A 22,286-nucleotide genomic window follows, 5' to 3' on the forward strand; every position below is an offset into this window, starting at 1 on the left:
GAAGTTTTTCCTGTTAAATTTCGGTTGAGCTTTTGGCATGGGTTTAACGCAACGTAAGATAAACTTGTACTGTAATCCAGTGTGTGGAAAGCTTGGGCCATTCTCTTAAGATTTGTAAGCCTATGCCAGTCTGGAACGTATCCTATTAACACTGGGCTACGCTCTGATGTTCCTCATTAGACTTTTGTATCGCTCGAATATATGACGGATCACATTAGATTGTATCGCTGCAAAAGTGGTCTTGACTTGAATGTACCTCATAATTTGTACCCTCCCATGGAATTTCACACAAGTCTTGATGTGATACTTATGAAGTCTTGCAACATGTTAGTGCATGCTTACACCGTGAAAGGACATGATATACTTGATCACAATTACTGTAGCGAACTTTAATGTTTAAATTCTTGAATTTGCTCCTTGAATATTTTGGATTGATTATAATGGCTTGCTAAATAGGAATTAGAGTGCTTGCTAGAGTATTAGACCTTGAAATGAGAAAGCGAGTTGTATTCATATGCAACTCACATGTTTGGAAATGACTTTTTGGCAAAGGCTGACAAAGCAAAGTTGATTCTAGAAAATTGCAAGGCTGATTTTCATCTAGCCCATTTGCTAGAACAAGGGCACTGGGAATCCTAGTCCTAGCAAAATGTGCAAGCAAAAAGGCTAGGAACAGGGGGATAAAACAAGTTTGCAGAAACGGTCCTGAAATCAGGCACATTCACACATAAATCAGATACATCCCCAATGGATTCTAAGCATACTGTGAATTTGTTAACACCAACGATTTATGACACTACAAAAATTAACACAGTATATTCAATAATTAGTACTTTATAGTATTTTCAATTATTAGTACTTTTAGTGATTAAATAGATGATAATCAAATAACCTCAAAATGGATGGAAGACTAAGTACAGAACTGCAGTAGTAGTATAGAATTCTGAAGGATTTGCATTTTCCAAATATCAAACTCACCTCCACACTCTAAGCTAATCTCCTGGCTCTAACAATGTGTTGCTGTTGAAATTGAATGGATAGGTCAGAAGCCACAAATGGTCACACAATGAGCCCTCAAACTTAAGCTGAGCTGCACTAACAGGTCTGCAGTTTAGAACAGCGGGGAAAACTTTCAACAACCTTAAATCCAACCAGCATGATCCACCATTTAAATATGGCAATAGGCTGCATTGTTCACTAATTTCACTGACTACCATCACATGAGTTTATAGGCATTCAGCTATAGATGAGATTATTGATTCTAAGCATTTGTTTGGTCTTCCATGAACTGTTATGCTCACGAGTTATAAAAGCAGAATGAAACTTTCTAATTCTACTCTTTTGCATGCATAATCTCCATTTCAATCCCTTCCTCCACAACATTTTAACCCATCACTTGTTGGAACCTTGAACGATGGAGAAATGTTGATTTCAGGCCCTGAAAACACAGTAAGGCAAAGTCTGAAACTGAATTTCAGTCGTCTATACAGCTGAAAGTCACTTTAATCAACAGGGGCGGCACCTTCAAACATTCAAATCTGCATTTTCTGTCATCTACTCATGAATGAACCCTCCATCAATTGCTCACAAGGTCGAGGCATCTCCTTTTGTGAAGGGAAAGATCCTGCAAAACTTAGTGCTTGGCTGGCAGTGCTGATGCCATGCCAATGATTCTTGTATACAGCTTGAAAGGAGTTCAATCCTCATAGGAAAAATTCAAACCTTGCAAAGGTGCCTGAAAATTGCTTGGAAACTGGTTGCCCAGCCACTAGGAAACCATTGGGTTAATGCCCACAAAAAATTCATCAAACTCTCTAAGGACTCTCTAATGTTGATGTGGAAAAGTGTAAGGTATTGCCTAGCACAGGGATGCACAGCCAGACCAAAATACCTCCTGCAATCCACCTGAAAACAATGCCAAGATTGCCCCAAAACCAACAACAACAATCTCTTAAAACTATGATCAGTTTACCTTGAGAAACTTTAACTTGTTTGAAACTCTGAATTCTCAAAACTTCATGAAAAGCAATGTGTTTCTTGTGTGAAAAGTTAAAACACAAACCAACTAGGATGGATCTTTCACCAGAAACCAATTAATATTGATGATGGTTTGCTTCCTCAATCAACTTTGAGAGAATTTCTCTGTTCACTTCAGCAACATCTTGGTATGTGTGCAACTTTAAATAATGAAAATGAGAGCCAAATTCCCTTTACAGCTGGAGGGAAATAAGACTAAAATTCATAGTAAATTATTTTCCCTCAAAAGACTCTTCGATTTAAATTTTTCTTAAAGTCCCCCTTTTCCCTAGGAGTCTGCTTGAGGGTCACAAACATGATTTTAATCCCTCTTTTCCCTAGGAGTCTGCTTGAGGGTCACAAACATGATTTTAACAAATTAAAAAACTAAAGTACATATTTGAATGTTGATATGCAAGGCCCAAGTAAATTCCCATGCCACTTCAGTAAGTGATAGCTTTGATATGCAATGTAGCTAACCCAGTAATAAAGATGATAAGAGAGTCCATGTCTCATCCTCAAGGAAATCGCACTAGCTGTAAGCTTGAACGCTGCCCAGTAAGGATGAACGCAACACTTCAATCTGCCCTCCAGTGGCAGTAACAATGACCGCAAATCAGTAGAATAGTGGAACCCAACAATTCAGGAAAATTATCTTCAAACAACTCCATCTTCATAATAAATCTCACACACGAAACCCTGTCTTGGATGCCGAAATCAGATTGAAGTCACAAATCAATTTACTATGCAACAGCAGTGAATTAAATGCTCAATTCAGATTCAGAACACTGATTCAATTGCTTTACAACAGCAGCAATTGATGCCCAGATCAATAGTAATCAGTCGTCAAGAATTCTCAACCTCCAAACCATCAAGAAACTTCACAAGTCATTAAAAAGCAATATTGAAGAACGAATTCTTTTTCTCCCTGAAGTCTCTTTTATAATGCAACTTGGCATCTTCCTCACACTTTTCATTAAAGAGCCTTCATCAATACACCTTTCAATTAGAAGCTCCCATTTAATAATTTAATAATAATTTGGCCACTAGAATCTCAATAACTCCCAAAATACTTATCCTTTAAATATGCCATCTGAAACAAGAGTCACACGTATTATTTCCCTATGTGACCAAATGTACTTCTCTAAAATAGAAATGGCCCATCTCAATCATCGCCAAACTTGCCATAAATAACAGGTGCATGAAACTAAGCCCAAACGAAGTTCAATCTGAGTCAAACAAAGACCAAACAGGAACATATCGAATTGTGAAGAAGAGAACACCCTCCCATAGCCAAGCCTCTGCCTCAGAAGACCATCTATCCACAATAATTAGCCTACAAGGATCATCAGAATAGGCTAATTCCTCAAACTCTAATGCTGGCAAAAATGGGGACATTACAGAACCCTTGAATCCTTATATGTGTTGGCAGGGTTCGGTTATGATTGGGTTGGTGCCTTCCTTCAACTCAATGATGTGGTCCTTACCATTGTCTGGTGGCAGACTTTTTGGAATTCCTCTAAACACACCTGAAAACTGCCGCAATAAACCACATTGAGGCTTTGTATGTTCAAGTCTTTCTGTTTTGTTGGATTGATGTAGCCCTTTAAGGGCATTGGATGACGGACCACACCAGGGGTATTTCTTTTCATTTCTTTCTTCAACTTATATGCCGAAAGCAGCATTATTTTTGTAGGTCTGAACCTGGAAATTCAGTATTTTTTTAAACCTCACATGAACTTTATAGGCAATGAGCAAAAATTGATATTTCATATTACCAAGTAGTCTTAAATGTTGGATCCCTAAATTATACCAGCAGCATGTAATGGTACAATAGTGAAATGAGATTTCACAGAAATAGTCTCCATGCATAGGATGGCTCTTAAATGCATGTATGACAGTGAAGGTGGGACCCATCAACAACAGTAATGTCAAATGGAGGACACTGCATACTTGAAATCCAGGGCAGGGGATCAGCTTAAATTCAAGAAGTTACGAGTACTAGAGTCAAGCAGAACTACAAATTTTGTTCTTTAAATAAAGCCCTCCAGGGCCTCCAGTAATATGTGTGTGCTTTTGATTTTCAAGATCATGAAAAACAATGGTAAATTATATTAGATTATGTTGAAGTGTGAAAGTGAATTTTAATCCCAAAAGCAATGGTGACCAAACACACAAAAAGAAGAAAAGACAAACATAACTTGGAAAACTTCTATAAACAAACTCTTCTCCAGATAAGCTTGCCACCTATTAAAATAATATCTCCAATGTTATTTTATTTCTATTTTAGTGACCACTTCTTGATATTGTAAATATCCTGTATAATAGATTCGTTCTATTATTTGTATGTTTCTTTTTAGAAACATCTCGATCATAGTCTCTATAAGAACAATTTGTTCTTTGTAAATGTATGATTCAACTGTTTACCAATTACCTCTTGTAATACAAACCATAGAATTATTAGTTTTAAAATTTGTTTTTTTGACTTGCAAGAGACATCATTTTCAATACTTTTAAGTTAGTTGCCAAAGATCAAAGTCCTGGACACACAATTTGCTGCAAGGACAGCACATTAGAAATGGAATATAAATTCCTTAGAATTAGAAACAATTGTTAGCAAATAGAAAAATAGATGTCTATCACATCATTTCTCATGCTTTCCAATGCCATTTAAAAAACAAAATCTCATTCAATTTCATTGTTTGCAAAAGTTATGAGCATTTAAAGATTAATAATAAAGGTGGACTTTGAACAATTACTTTGGATAGAATTTACAAAAGATACCATAGAAAAGTTCTCTGACTCATGTTTTCAATGCTTGCAAAAAATTGAAAATCCGATAGACAATGAAACAGTTATTTAATTTTGAATCAACAATGTTGTTTTATGGGCTAAAAAAGCTTGGGGTGGGGGGTGATGATCTTAGCTAGGCAGTTAAGCTTCTATGAATAATATATTTAATAATATCAAGGGAAGTGATTTTTTTATTAAAAAAAACTAAAATGTGCTTAAATCATAGTTTGAAAAGTAAAAAATCTATACAAATGTACAAATTACTAAAGAAAGAGTCCAATATTTTGTTTTGGCTAAAAGTGTTTTCTTGCACCAAAACATGTCATATTATTCATAATTTTGTTTCAGGCCTTACAGACTCAACTTTGACGTCATTTTAGAGCTACAAGCTCCTTGTATGATATCACTTTCAAATCTCTCCAATAAGGTGTAAGACCTATAAGATGAAACCACCAAAGAGTCACAAACACCCAGATTAGATGAAGACAATTTTGTGTTCCCATGAGGTTCACTAAAATGTATGCAGTATTTTTTTTTTTTGAAATATTAAATAAGAATATTAAATGAAAATATAAAATATGAATTTAAATTCCTATTTCATATTTGACTTCAAGCCTTAGATTGAGTGTATTGAAGCAATTTTCTCTTGAATAATGTGGATGTACAACATAATATCATACCATTAATGATTTTTGAGTGAGAAAAATGGGAGTTATTTTGTGTAAAGATTTGTGGTTCCAAATTTTATGTGTGAATGGATGGATTTATACTTTTTTATAAAAAGATTGGATGGAGAGTAGAGATTACATCAAAGATCAATAGTAAAATGCACTAGTCGTGGAGTTAGTTTGGGAAGATAGATTAGTGAACTTAAGTTGGTGAGATAAATTTGTATTTTGACCTTTTGAGAGGATAATAATGAATTTATTATTTCACTAAAGGGAGAAATTTACAAGGAAGTTGCTAATTTGAACAATGAGTTGAATTGTAAGGAGATAATTAGGAGTTTTATTAATTTGTATAAAATGGACATTTAACCCCCACTAATTAAATAATAAAGAATTATTCAATTAAATCATAGAAATGAATAACTACAATAATTAATATTAATATTGGATAATTAATAATGAATTTTAATGTGAATAATCAATAATATGATTATTGTTAATGAATAATGATAAGATAATTATGTTAGACAATGTCAATAGTCAATATGATTATAAGAGGAATTATTTTAGCGTTCCATAAACTTTCCATTTATCTTCTTTTTGTTGTTTCTTATTCATGCCATCCTTTTTTTTGCACATATACTCTGAATATTTTGCTACCTTTTACATTTTGCAGTCTAATAAACTTCATTATCTGATGTCTTTATTGAGACGTTGACAATACATTGTTGAATAGTTTACTTATAGTAATTTCTGTTGACATGTTACACTGTAGGGGTTATAATATTGGAATCCGTCTAATTGATGAATTCTTAGCGAAAGCAAATGTTACAAGATGTGTGGACTTCAAAGAAACAACAGATGTTATTGCAAAGGTATCTTCTGAACTTTTTTTGATTGGCGATCTTAAAGAAACAGTAGCCACAGAGCTCTGTTTTCAGGAAATGAGTACAACTTAGAACTCTTAGATAGTGACAAATGATAAAACCGAGGGAACAAATTGCAGGACTTTGATAAACAAGGCATTTTCCAAATATTCTGCAAGTAAACCATAGTCAATATTTCACAGAGATTAGAAGCTATTTCTATTATTACAGAGCTTGGGAAGTACATATGGAGATCTTTCTACTATTCTATTCTTTTTGCCATTGTTTAGAGGGTGTCTCACATGAGACAAATATACAGACTGCTACCACCATACTCATGGCAAACACCATCCAGTTCCGACCCTAGATTAACACTGCTTGACAGGAGGATGCAGTTGAGTCTGCTATCTCTTCACAGTTCCAGGCGTAAAACTCTAATCTTTTAAAAATCTGCCTGGAAGCCATTTTATGTGCATCTGAGAAGTGCACATCGCAAAATACCAAAATTGCTTGTAAGCATTGCCATCTTGGAATACAAAGAAGTAAAACATTATACCATGCATATGATCCAGGAATTTGTACATTAAAATATGGCTTTAGGTCTCAATTTGCACAATACATCTCTTCTGAAAGAAAACCTGGGGAAGGTAGATCAACTGCAAATGCTTCCTCTAGATCCAATATTTCTGTACAGGCTGCAGCCTGAAACAGTTACTGTCCTCCCAATACAAATGAATCCAACAAAAACCATTGAACCAATAAGTCTCAGAAGGGTACTTTTTTATAAGCTACCTCCAACATTGTATGTCAAATAATGATTGAAGCTAAAGAGGAGCACTGGAAAACAAAAATGGAAATGAGAGAATATTGATAGTTGGACTTTGACAATTCCCAGTAGACCAAGATTGAGTGCTAGGGGAAGTGAATCTATCCAGGAGAGTGGGATTGGCTGTTATCAATATCACTGTCTTGACTCTTAAATAAGCTCTTCTGAACTTGGCGACATCCATTCATCAGGGATAGTCTAGCACTATTCTCTTCATAATGCCTGTAAGATACGGTCATCACACTGGACGTCAACTTGCATTTCTGCAGAGTCCACATGTTGTCCAGCTGATGATGAACACCCCCATCTATTTATGAATATCTTCTTGCATTGTGAATTTGCTACTTGAGTTTTACATCACTTATTGTGTGCGTTGTTGAGATAGCAAAAGCAACTACTAGTGTCATGTCCATCTAACAGAGACTGCAGCAGATTGGAAATCACCCACTTCAGCAGTTTAGGGTCCTGGATACCCTATTTTGATGATATTGATCCAAGAAGACATGAGTGTGGCATCAAAGTGATATGCCAAATTAAGTGCATTTCAAAACATGTTAACAAAAACATGGTCGAGACTTGAAACCATTGAGCCTAACTTGTCATATGCAATATCATGGAATATTCATAGCACCATTCTTTTCTGGAAACTTGTTCAGTGGTACTGCCATGAAAATCAACTGGCGTAAGGTGAGGAAACATGCCTCCCTTTATATCTACCACACATGTATAATTTTGCACAACAGCATTTAATTGAAAACACTTTTAGTTGCTGAGTTAGTTTCTGTTTTGGATGATTAATCATTTGATTTCTCATATCAGTATACAGAACTTGCATAGTCTAAGGTATATAATCTTTCAATATTGTTCTAGCTTGTTTTTTCATTTTTTATTGTCTTCTACATCTTTCTTGCTCAATAGATGTTGGAACTCTGTATTATTGTGTTGTTTCCTAAATCACCCCAGGGCTCCAAGTCAAGTTTCCCGTCAAGTGTTGAGGGAAATTTCAACATTGAATTGGGTGCCTTCTTTTGTCTCTATCTTTTCTTCTTTCATGTCCCCTCCTATTGGACCCCACTAGCAACCTCCATTTTGTGAGGTCCATTTGATCACCATGGACGATTAGTTTGCATTGCAAAGGGATAATTTCTTGGGCTGAGTTTGTAGCTGCATGCTTAGGTCCATCCTATCTGCTTGTAGCTTGTGGCACCAACTTTCTGCCACCCTTTTGATTTAAAATTATGAGACAACTTGCTTGTTCATGGAGGTAGCAGTCTTCTTGAAGCATTTGGACATCATTGATCAGCTTTGCATTTAGTTGTCTTGGTAATTCCAAATTGGAATTTATTGGGAGATTGCAGTTTTGGAGGTGAATTATCCCCACTATTATGAATTGGATTGGTAGTCTTTGCATCTTTATTGGCATTTCAATCATTCAAAAATTGGGAATTGGAACATCAGCGAGGACATCATTCAAGATCAGTGATCAGACCTTTCCTGGCTCTGTGATTTAAAGCTTATACATGTCAGCAATAACAACGTCAGCAATGCATACATTTGTGATATGATATCACAAAAATAGACATCTGTGGTGTACATCTCTGCAATAGCGGATAAAATCATTTATCCGTGGCATATACATCTGTGATACCAACAACATCATATCATACCCAGTGTATACATCTGCAGCATCAGCAATATTGCTTCATACTTCTGTGGAGTAATGACAATATCATTTCCTGCTTCTGCAAGAGCAAACTTTAGAGATATATATTATTATATACATTTGCATCAGCATCTGCCTCGGTGTTCTCATCTGACATAAATTCACAAGATGTAGAATTGTCAGCACACCAACTTCAGCATATTGGCTTCAACAGCTTGAACATATTGACATCATCAATCTGTGACTTCTAATGTGGAATAATCATTAGAAGACTAAGGTGCAATATCGCTTGAGCCTTTCATAACTCTAATAACACATATATTTGTATGAGAATTGATTGGAAATCACAGAATTGCAGTTCTATCATTGCATATCTTGTCTATTTGGTTCTTTGTATGCTCTGGGATATTTCAGTTGTTACATCCCAATTTCTGGCTCAATTTTAAATGTTCCTTTATAGTCATTGAGGCTTCATGCAAAGTTGAATGATTGGTTAAATTTTTTTGTTATGATATCATGGGAAATTGGAATAGCGGTTAATCATTATAATGATATATGAATTGGAAATGAATGGCTCATATGGTCATATGATCATTTTGATTTCTTCAAATGATGAGTGTTAATGTTTTAGCCCAGAAATAGAGATAAACAGCAATATAAGAGCATAAATAATATATGAAAGACACAAAACATTTATCCTGGGAAATCCCTTCCACTTGAAGGGAAAAACCCAGCCACACCAGCAAAAATTTATTTTATTGATCAAGAAATGTTCATATAACAAGACTTTCACTTGATTCATTTATAACATACCAAACAATCACTTAAATAGATTCCATAAGACTCTTCATCTTTCACACGAAGGTCTCTTTGAGTCCAAAAATAAGACCTTTCACATTTTCACATATACAACACTTCATATTTCCATACACATGCCTCTTCACATGACATATGACACATGTCTTCTTGCATAATATTAACTTAAATATAATCACATATATCTCTTTCAGCTGAAGATGACCATAACAGTCATAACAAACATATTCCTATCTCATAAAATCAGAGATAAAAATCTCTATCACAGCTACAAACACCAATACTCCCTCTTAGCAAGAGAGAGATCTTTATTCAGGTATGCACACATAGCTGCAACCAAAGATGTTATCTCAGCATAACATAATCCACCATAGTTACTTCATAAGCACATTGAATAGAGTCACTCACATGAATTTCACCATGCCTTCTTGTCGAGGGTAGAACAAAGACTTTTATCTCAAAACTTCTCCCTAAGAATGATACATCTCCACCATGCCTACTTGCAGAAGGTGGAACAAGGGCTTTCACCTTAGACTTCTCCTAGAGAAGAATGCATTTGCACCATGCCTACTTGCAGAGGGTGGAAACGAGGGTTTTCACCTCAAACTTCTCCTAGAGAAGAATGCATTAATAATCAAGAATTTCTCTTAATAAAGACTCCCTCTCAGTAGGGACAACTTTAATAATTGAGATTTTATCTTAACAAAGACTCGCTCTCAATATGGACAAATTTAGTAATTGAGATTTTCTCTTAAACATAAACTCCCTCTCAGCAGGGACATCTTTAATCAGCACGATAAGATGGCTGACTATTGCATAAACTTGCAAAGGGTTGGACGTTTCCCTCTGTCATGTAATCTCCCTTTGAAGCTGAATAGTCTCCCTATGAATATGTATTACCAAGGAAATATTCATCTCATTGCTTCTTTCTTGCACCCTACAACCATGAGAGATATTAATAACTCATAACCTAAGTTGCCGGTTCGGTTTCTAGTTCAGATGCGGGTTTGACATTTGGGTTCGAAATTCGATCAAAATTTTTTTGGGCTGGGTTCGGGTTCGTTTTGGGTTCATCTCTACAAGATTTTTTTAAAATAAAATAAAAAATATGTATGTAAAAATATGCTGTAGCATACCAGTTCATACACCATTATGCTAATCTAAAGCAATTTAGCAAATTCAACCACCACATATATTAATGATTTGTTCGATTGGCATGACAAAATGTCAAAATATACCACCATAATACCATATGAATGTTTCAGTTCAAAACTTTAGTCTTTAAAACAACAATGTCAACATTACTAATCATTGAATCAATAATCAGTAATCAGTCATAGACTCATATGTGATCAAATGACAAATATCAATGTATCATCAAAAATCATCAAAGAATTCATTATCATTAGGCAGTTGCTGATTAGAAGCACAATTAGTGCCACTAGCATCAGCAGTCTTAACCGTAGTCTTAGTCGTAGCCTCAAGATCGGCTCCATCAGTACTATGTATCTTAGGATCACCATCTTCAATCGCAAGTGCATCAAAGTGGACTTCCAACTCCACGGCCTTTGGTTTGACTTCCCATTGTTTTGCCTCCCGTTTTTTGTACGTATTCTCTTTGTGAGTTGTGAGCCTCAAGTTTGAATGCACAAACACCAAGTTCTCTGCTTTCTTGGAGTTTAGTCGGTTGCATTTTATCGAGTGGATTGAGTATGTGCTCCAATTCCTCTTAGATGACGATGAACTAGCAACCTATCAAGATTTGCAAATTTACCAACAATAAACTAAAAATTAGAGTTTTGAATATTTACCAACAAGAAACTAGTAATTAGAATGTTAAGATTAAAAAACTAACCTATGATAAAATTTTGATGGCAATGGGCTGCAAGTGTTGGTATTTTTGACCATGGAAGTACCACCATTTATGAGCATCGACATTGTTCTTGTCTTCAAGAGTCTCAATACCACAATCATCAGTGCTCGCAAAACTCATAAATTCAAACCTCATTGCAGGTTGTAGGTGCTTAGGAAAGAGTCTTTGAAGGGCTGCCTTGTACCTTTGAGCAACTTCAGGATCTCTTTATGGGGGAGATCTATTGGTACTCCCCTTGAGGACCGATTGGCTATAGAACCTGGGGTTCAATGCAAAGGCAAGTAGATGCAAAAGGGTAGTCATTTTGTTTCATCTCTCTATCATGATTAATTGTAGCTCCTTGAAGAACTTTTCATCAGGATCTTGCTCTTTCTCATTTATGATATTTCTAATGTCCTCAATCATGGAGTCAATGCCATCATATACCTTACCCAAACAAGGCCTATCTATGTCAGTGTATTGGATCATGCTCAATATAAGCTCGGTGATCTTCAGAAGGTACTCAACACGATCCCACCAAGATTCATTTAGTATCAATCCCCTTATGGCAGTTGCTTTATCACTATTAGATTGCCTCCATACAGTCCAATTAGCACTAGTTACCATTCTAGTCAATGCGTCTTTAACCTTGATAAGGCGCCTCAAAACAATGGTGTTGGAGGCAAAGCGAGTCTCAACAACCTATTCTAAAATCAAAACAGTAATAGATTAAAAATTTGAAAACATAGAAAGTTTACTAAAGTGGCTAGATTTCTAAAACATGTTTAAATTTTAAACAATTCAACTTACGTTCGAGAGCTCCAATTTCGAGAATTGTCTAAATATGGCTTGCGTCATATGGTGGTTTGTGACAAACATTTGGATCTCTTGTGCCTCTTCATACATTTTTTTAATCCACTCAACCTTAGTGCCATTTTTTTTCAGCATTAGGTTGAGTGAGTGCACCGCACAAGGTGTCTAAAAAATGTGTTCATACCGCTCCTTAACCAACAAGTCGGCAGCCCTACAATTCTTCGCATTGTCGGTTATTACTTGAACAACATTTTGAGGGCCAACTTGCTCGATAGCTTGGATGAGAATGTTTGCAATGAAAGAACCATCCTTTACCTCTCCTTCACAATCCACTGCTTTTAGAAACATTGCACCTCTTGTAGACACTGCAAGAACATTCACCATAGGATGGTTCCTTGCATCTTTCCATCCATTTGATACTACTGTCACACCTGTTTTGACCCATGCATCCTTGATGGGCAACATGGCATTTTCTACAAGGGCCACCTCATCATCCAATAAAGTGGTGCGTACCTTCTCATACCCAGGGCCCTTGAACACGTTTGGAGCCACATTAATTGCCCTCACCATCTATTGCCAATACGGTGAACGAACACCATTAAATGACAATCCATTTGCATAAATGCATCTGGCTATGGCTTGATCAACAATGTCTCTAGCTTCATTTTGGAATGATGATTCCAAGGGTCTCGCTACTCTTTTACTTACAATCTGTTGTTTAGGACGCAAGAATGGATGGCCTTGCAGGTGGTTCACTAGGAGCGGTAGTTGAAGACATAGATGATGTTTTTCCTTTATTTAAAGGCCTATCGCTTTCCAGTGGATGTGAAGAATTTGCCCTCCTAGTAGCTTCCTCAGCTTGCTTCTGTTCTTGAATATATTTGTTTACGATTTGATTTGGAAGGAAAGCTTTAAGTAGCACTCCATTTACTCTTGGCTTTCCAGTACAAAATTTGACGCCTTTTTGAGGAATACAACACAAATGTGCTTTTACTCTACTATAAGAGCTACTAAATTCCTCTCTGCAGTGGCTTCAAATCCACACATAACCTCCTCCACCTGGCATTTGTCGAATCATTTGCACATGTCTCCAAAGTGGGGAACATCTGTTGATTTTGAAGTTGGGGTTATTGACAACAGATGCACTTGCAGCCATGATAGAATCTATAATAAAATACACAACAGCCATGATAGAATCTACAAAAAAATAGACAACAAATAAAACATAACCAAAAAAAAAAAAAAAAAGAAAAAAAGAAAAAAAGAAAAAAACTATTGTCAAGTTGTAATGGATTCTTAGTATCTATCAGTAACTTCAAAATGAAAAAACTAAGACTAGTTCAAATCCAACAATCTCAAAACAAAAACAATGAACAATTTCTCTTAAATTTCTACTATCATAGATTCATAGTTAATCTCTCTTAAATTTAATATATATTATATGCTAAGATTCAAGAACAATTTAAGAGAAATAATAAATATCAAATATGAAACTATCATCCATAAACAACTATCAACTATCAACTATCAAATTGAAACTATGATGCATGAACAAGTCACTAGCAATATATTATATTTACCTCCTTTTTGATCTCAGGAGTTGGAAAAGAAATCGTTGACTCTGTTGTTTTATTGAGTGACTGGATGAAGGAGATGTGATTACCGCTGGCAGTAGCAAAAGTAATCACCTCAAATCACAAGTCTTCCACAGCCTCTGATGTTAGAAGAAATCGTTGCCTCAATGCTTTCCGCCTCAAATCACGGGTCTTCCTCTTCCTCTCCGTTTCAAAGTATACTGCCTCTCTGTTTCAAAGCAAAAATCTCTCCATATTGGCGACGGAAGTAAACACTGGCGTAGTCGTGTAAGGCATAATAAACCTTTAGGGTTGGGTTGATTATGCAAAGAAATGAAATTATAATCTTGAATTAACGAAACAAAGTTCAAACGCATTTTTTTGATTATTAAAATATTAAAAAAGTCAAAGTTTTTTGGTGCCTGCCCAAAGTTGTTCCAAAGTCGTTGACATTCTTCTCGGGCTCTTCCATCGACCACGGCATTTGCTGTAAATTCTCCAAAATTCCTCCAGGGTTCGAAATACAGAACTCGTAGGGAAGTCGATAGGAAAAGAACGAATTTGATATGAATGAGAATCGAGTTCGAATTTTGGCGAATCGAATGTCAACTTTCAGGTTTCCTGAGCAAATATGGTAACTTAGCAAGAGACTAAATGATGTTTCCTTAGGAAACAATCTTAAAGAATAGAAACATTCTATTAGAAACAAGAAACTAAATATTAGAAACTTTCTAATATTTACAGGAGATTACAATAGATACTAAATAGAGATGATAGAAACTATCTACTATTGTAATAATCTTAGGTATTTTAGCTGCTAAAATGAAAAAACTCTATTCAAAGCCCATACCCCAAATAAAAGTATCAAAAGATAAAAAAATTGCACCTAAAATTTGCCAATAAAAGTCTTGAACAGGGGACACAAAACTCTCCTAATAATACGGCAAAAAATTTGTGCTAAGAAAATTAGTTTTATTTATTGACAAAAATGCTAAAATATGTGCCCAATTTTAGTAATCTAGCAAAATGCCCCAAAAAAAGTTTTATTTGTAGTTCAGGTACACCATCGGTGTGCAAATTTAATACTCCCTCTTCACAGGGAAGCTGTTTTCCAGAAAACTCATCTTCGTTCTCAAGATTTAAAATTTCCTTTTGATGGGGGCTTTGTCAAAATGTCTGCAACACGCTCATTTGAAGGAACATATTGAAGAATAATTTTTCCCTTTTGAACTCTTATCAATCAGAAATTATAATGAATATCAACGTGCTTCGAATGATCACAAAACATTAAATTTTTCAGATAGTTCCATGCAACTCTGGTTGTCCTAGTACACTATGGTTGGGTCCAATGTTTGCAATCCATTTGTGAAGCCAATAGCCTTGCAACTAGCAAAAGCAGATTCTGTGTACTCTACTCCAGCTGAACTTAATGCAATTATTTCTCATTTCTTGCATAATCCATGATATCATACCTGAACCTTAGTTGAAATAAAACTCAAAAGTGCTCTTCTTATTAGTAGCATCACCTTTCTACTCCCTTCTAGAAAAGCAAGCAACATCATCACTTCATTTCCGACAAAGTTTAACCCAGAACGAGTTGTGCCCTTTAAGTATCTCAGTGCATGGTTTGGAGCAGTCCAGCAAACTTTTCTTGACTCCATAAATATCAGATATAGTATTTATCATTGATTTAATGTGTTAATTGTAAAACAAATACCAGATCTACTATTTACCAAGTACATCAGAGAACCAATCAGCTGCCATTTAATACAAATGGATCCACTAGATCAGATTGCATAAAAATGTCAACTCAAAGTTGAAATCATTGGATTAGCAAGGCACTTGCAATCCATCATATGAAATCATTTTATAATTTCCATTATGCACTTCCCTTGACTTAGAAAGACTTCCCCTGTAGCTTGGCACACTTCTATATCCAAGAAATAAAGCATAAAACTAGTATCTTTCTTTCCAAATTTGGGGGTCAACCTGCAAACTTCTCACTTCTACCTATAAAAAAGATCATCTACACACAAGATTACAAACAGCAGATCATATTTATGAAGCAGATAACACATGTTAGACTTATTTGCAGTTTCACTGTCCTAATGAAGCCCAATCTTTAATTACTTGTCAATCCAAAATTACAAAGCAGAAAGTGCTTGCTTCAGCCTATACATGGCCTCTTCAACTTAGATAAATGGGAATCCCACTCATGCACCTCAAAACCTCTATCTGATTTATATAGACATATTCTTCTATGTTGCCATTCAAAAACATTGTGTTTACATCCATCTAATATTCTGTCTTCACATCTTGGAGCTTCCCCTTTCATTTCCATGGCCACGAAAATAATTCTACTTTTCCACTTTGTGAAAAGCTTTCATCACTTATATATTAGCTATTATAATCTTCATTGAGCATATAAGGTCATCTTTTGTCTTAAAAAGCTCATCCTAGATTTTGCTTGATTTTGCTTCTTCTAACTATGATGATTTTTCTTGCCTTTTCTCCTGTCATAATATACTTTTTCTTTTCATTTTCAACTACATCTGGCAACATAGTTCCTATATTGCCACAATTAAAACATTTAAGAGTATACTTATCTTTGAGCTTGCTAGATCCTTTAATAAATATCTTTACAAAGTACGCTACTGCTTCATCTCTTGAGCTTTCACCTGATGTTGGAACTTTGTTTTCATCTTTTATAAGCTTAAAATCTGACTTCTTGCTTTGATTGTGTACCATTTTGGTCCTCATTTCATATGTCATAAGAATGCTGCGCAACTTGGTCATCTTCAAGGTATTCAAACTCTTCATTTCTTTGATAGCCGAAACTTTTGCATCAAATCTCATGGGGAAGAGATCTCAATATTTTTTGTACAATAATCTCATCTTCAATTGTTTCTTCAAGACCATGAGTAGTGTTCACAACTTATTCACACGAGGAAGGCATGTCAACAACTTTTTCTTCATCTTTAGGCTTTGATATTGCCTCCTGTGGGTTTGGAGCTTAGCCTTTTTCACCCTATTGTCTCTTTTATATGTCTTTTGAAGCGTTTTCCATATTTTTTTTTTGCAAGTGTGCACTGCATGACCACGACTAATTCATTTGCAAGTGTGCATTGCATGACCATGACTAAAAAAGAAATGTAAGTTCAAGAGCTTAAAATATTTTCATGAAAGAAAACTTCTTCAAAGGAGCTTTTAGCTTTGATCTTGAATTGGATTGGATTTCTTGAATTAGGATTTTGGAAGAAGGATGATTTTGGCATGATTTGCGATAGGAGTCGATGAGAGATTTGGGTGGATCATCATTCCTATGTTGTCATTGCTGGCAACCAGATGATCTACATGTCTCATATCAATTATGTCAGTGTTAGATTGATCAAATAGGTTAAATGTTTAAGTGTTGGAAGTAGTATTGAGATGAATGGTTTACAGGATATCGTCTACAAAGGTATTTGAATATAGATCTGAAGGAAAATCTACCAAAAATACATATAGGACGATGATATAATGTAATCTACAATGACACAGAGTGAGGAACAATAAACTGGCAAAGTTTATGGTTTTATATTAGTTAAACTTGTACATTTTATGATGGTGATCAGTAAAAGAAAGTGTTAGCTGTGAAGAGGCCGACATGAAAGCACGAAGTTCGAGTAGTTATCTCTTGCTTATGAGAATTGAAATGGTTTTGAGGTAGACTTGTGGAAACTTGTTTAGGGTTTTTCCATCGCCTTAAGAACAGTATAAATGTGATGAAAGATCAGTGTGCGATAGTTATTGTTGATGTCAAGTGTGACATTTGTGAAGAATATTGAAGTATATGTTGTTAGCATTGAAGGATCTGTCATGAAATAAGTGCAACTTTCAGATCAGCCAAGCTTGTTGATTTTAATAGGTTGACAAGAGAGTATCCTCTAACAAGTTCACTCCTAATAGGGTGTGTAGGATCTTAACAGGTTTGAAGAAGAAATCAGCTAACCAGGTGACACTTAGAAGGACTTCTGAATCCCTTAACAGGGTATATTCTAGTAGATATTATTTGTAAAACTTCTAACAAGGCTTAACACTCTTAACTGGGTGGGTGTAAACCTCCTAACAGGGCTTTATTACTACAGTATTGAAGATTTTTGGGTTACAATTCTCACCATGGTTTTTCCCTCAAAGAAAGGGTTTTCACATGGAAAATACTTGTGTCAAAGTGTCTCACGTGTGAATGTTTGAATTGCTTTGCTACTACTTGATTATTTCATTTGCATGTTTATATTTAGCAAGTTGGTGGTTAAATTTGTTAAATCTGTGGTTACATTGATTCACGCCCCAAACCCGGCCTCTCACTGTTGCCTAGTATTAACAATTGGTATCAGAGAGAAGCTCCCTTGAAAATGCCTACAATTGGGGAGAATCCATGAAGGAAACATGGAGACTGCTATATATGTGAAGAGTCTTGAGGAACAACTTAAAGAGGCAAATGAAGTAATCAAGAGGTTGAAAGAACATGTGATGCATGTTAAAATTTTAAACTAGAGATAATGAAAAGAAATTAACACAGATTAAATACAAAACAATCAGACAATAACAAAGTAATTATCCTAGGAAAATCCCTCCTCAATGAGGGAAACAACCCAACCCACTCAAAATCAGTTCCTTTAATGATATCTTTAAACAAATTCCAAAATCTTTGCTACTGAAGGAATCTTCAGAACTTTATGATCATACTTTGATCATTCTTACTAATACAAATATCTCTTCTATCAATCACAATACATAGGAGACAAGATCTCAGATCACAACATTTATTTACTCATACAAAGAAGACTATTAAACACAATAGGCTACTCATATGCAAGAGGAAACAACTCTAAACAAAACCAAAACAATACAGGTTGACCTATTTACAGATGTAGATGAGCATGCAAAAACTTCATATAGAAAGCTACAAAAACCATAAAACTTCCAATTTGCAGAGTGAAGGAGAATGCGATATTCATTTAGGAGCACACTGAAAACCACTTCAACGTCTTGCTAGAATGAAAAAGGAGTCACACAATAATGATCCCAAGATACAATAAGACAATTACTTTTCGGTTCCCATTCATTATTTCAGTTAGAAATCATCATTGACATACGAGAAGAAGAAAATGGACATAAATAAGATATTGTTATTAAATGAAGGAGAAGACTGCATTAGCGAAGGAAGACAAAAGTCCATGATGAAGTGTCGTCAGCTGGCAACAATAGAGTATGTGGCAAAATAAATTCAGTCATCAAATGGAGAAGACACAACATTGCTGCGAGGTAAAAATGAAACATGAAGAGATATTCCTGCCAACCAAGGAGCACATATGCAACATTGCACAGTAGTAACAAAAAATACATGAGAAGAATGAATAGAACCAGAAATGACATCATGACCACTTGTAGGGATGAGGACCACAACATGATTAAAATAAAGGTTATCACCGAATGACAAAATCAAAAGATCTATCTCATAGCTACAAAATTCAACAATGCACTCTAGGGAAAAGAGGAAAGAACTATGTAATCAATTGGAAGCTTACAACAAAAATGAATCCGATGATGCTGAAGCCCTAGAAGCCTTGTCTCAAGAAAATGAACGACTGCAAAAAGATAAGAACATCCAAAAGGAATTGGAAGCATTGTCTATCAAGATGGGCTAGGAAAAGAAAACAAGAAAAGTTGCAGATGAAACTGAGAAACTGACAAAGGAATCCCTACAAGCAAAAATGGATGAATTCTTCAAATATGACCAAGAGGTTGGTACCTTACATAAATATCTTCATCGAACCAATGAGAATATGTAGGAAATAAGAAGTGGGCTCAATCTTGTGATGATGAGCAATGCAAGTTTGGGCAAAGAGAATGAGAGATTGCAGAAAGAACTTGATGATGCAAACAAGTTATTAGGAAATTCAATGAGAGTTTTGCAAGGTTGGATGAGAAACTATGGAATCATACGATGCATGGTGAAACTCATGGTCTTGGGTATACCAATTATGAAGTTGGAGAATCATCTGGATCCAAGGCGCCTAAATAAGAAGCCAAATCTCCACCAAAGGTGAACAAGACAAGTTCTGGTAAGAAAGCTTACAAGCCTGTTTGTTTCAATTGTCATAAGATACGACATGTTGCAAGAGAATGCAAGTTTATACCTATTACGTCTACATGCTCAATGTTATGAGTTAGTTCATATTGCTAGAGTTTGTAGGAATAAGCCAAACATGTTTGTTGATGGTCATTGCTACAATTACAAGAAGTTTGGCCATAAAGCTAGTGAGGGCAGGACCAGATTAAATAACAGTCGAAGAACACTTATGAATTGGGTGAGTCCATATCAAAATGAGAATAGATGGGATGCTACTTGTTGACAGTCATAACAATGGTCATATGACAATCATTTACTTGACCTTGGAGTTCCACTGGTATGACATGTTTCCATTGTCGTAACATTGGTCATATTGCTAGGTTTTGTAAGACAAAGAATAATGGTAAGCAACTGGTAAATCAGGAAAAAGGACAGGAAAGACAAGCAAAGAGCAACAATTGAGGAAACAAGGAATCAGATGAATATGATTTGAGTCAAGAAGGATTAAAACAACCCAGAAGAGTTTGCATCTCTATCAGGTGCAGAGAATCCATCAACTAACTAAGCTATCATAAGCTTAGGGGAGCTTCATTAACAGATCCTAACATAAATCCTCAAGATGCATATGCAGTAAGCTCTATGTGCATGGTTAGATGCATGATGATGTGTTGTATCATGATATGAAATTTGGTTGCATGGTGTTATGGTCTTTCCTATGGGGTATAAGAATTTATTGCTTTACTGTGATTGGTTAGCTCAACCAGTGAAACAATTATTGCTGGTGAACATCGAGTTATAAAAGGTGGTTAAGTCTCATTTGTTATTTATGCGTTCAAAGAGCTAGAACAGAGATGACATAAGTGATTTACAAGGCGATTAAAGTCATTTCTGTTACTGGGCAAAGGATTTAACAACGAAATGGTAAAGGTTGAGAGTAGTGTTTAAAGAACTCATATAGGAGCCTTAGTTTCACGAAATTAAGAGGTATATCTATATCTAAAGGTTAAGTTTGTTATTGAAGATCAAGGCAATTCCAGGAGTAATTGATATTACTGAGAGACCCCGACCAGCATTTAAGAAACATCTGTTCAAATCTATGAAGGGTGATCTGCTGGGTGCCCTATCCAGTGCATCTTATAGAAATATGTGTAGCATGCTACAAATTTGGAACCTAATTATGCGATTAAATAAAGGAAAGTATCACAATCTTAACCAAATGAAAAGAGATATAGTTAAAGTGATTACTCTATTTCTTTCCCATGAAGGAAAAGCACATTTAACTTTTATCAACTAACAATCATTTCAGCTACTAACTACTATTCCATTTGCATATCATAATCTAGCTACTTGACAGAAGGAAATATACAAGTATACAAAAACAACATATTTATTGAATGAAATGCAATTACATAAAAAAAAGTTACTAGAGAATAAGCAATTGATGACCTTGAGTTGTGTAAGCCTTGGCATCTGGAAGAGAGGAGAAGCATTGCCATGGGCCTAACCTCCCAACTGCGGACCCTTAGTATCCCCACACAATCTCCATTGAGAAAGACCCTCCCTACCCTGGGAGTTGGCTTGTGACAACCCTTATCTAGCCACTGAGCATCCTGGTGTTAGAGTGTCGACTAGTCAGCTGACGAGGCTATGGACACTTTACAAATAGCCTATCTCACAACTGCTAGCAGTCTGACCTCTGGTGATCATGGTGGCTATCATGCCATTAACTACCTTGGCCAAGGATTTTAGATGGGCAACTTAAATGCTCGATCACCCACTGCTCGACTTGACAACAAGAATTTATACAAAGGATATCCATGAGTTAACTTAGTTACTGTGCTTGATCGTTATTACTGATTTTATGTTTTCTTTCATTTCAGGTTTATTCCCGCTTTCTCCTCCTTGATCTCGACCATGCTGGTCCTCTTTACTAAGCAGATTCATTATAAGATATCTGATTAATGACTTCTTATACATTTGCCATCCTTCATGCCAGTTCTGGCCAATGGCAATAAGAAGAATTAAGTCTTCATTCTGATTTTTATTTTACCATAGAGAGTAGTATCACACCTCAGAGATATATCAATCATATCTCCGTATGGGTCAGCACTCATGAAAAAGAGCAAGAAGTATTTTTGAATTACGAAGCTTATTACTGTGTGCTAAAATGTTGTCACACTTCTATGAATCATTACATGTAAGAAAACTCAAGAATGAGCCCTCACAAATCGATCCATAGCTCTCTACTCATAGAGTGCAAAGGTTTGCAATGGAGGCCCTTAGT

At 35.6% G+C, this 22,286-nt stretch overlaps 1 protein-coding gene across 1 annotated transcript in view; it reads left to right on the forward strand.

Annotated features, from left to right (window-relative positions):
- Positions 1 to 22,286, forward strand: part of LOC149556381 (Transport protein particle (TRAPP) component) — a 70,921-nt gene that overhangs the window by 941 nt on the left and 47,694 nt on the right. Inside the window, exon 3 of the mRNA XM_089830672.1 lies at positions 6,253 to 6,352. Within this exon, the coding sequence (XP_089686798.1) occupies positions 6,253 to 6,352 (100 nt within the window). The remainder of the gene's footprint in view (positions 1 to 6,252; positions 6,353 to 22,286) is intronic.

Source organism: Cupressus sempervirens, chromosome 5 (assembly GCF_028749045.1).
Source record: "Cupressus sempervirens isolate cs-2001-9-10 chromosome 5, ASM2874904v1, whole genome shotgun sequence".
Taxonomy (NCBI): domain Eukaryota; kingdom Viridiplantae; phylum Streptophyta; class Pinopsida; order Cupressales; family Cupressaceae; genus Cupressus; species Cupressus sempervirens.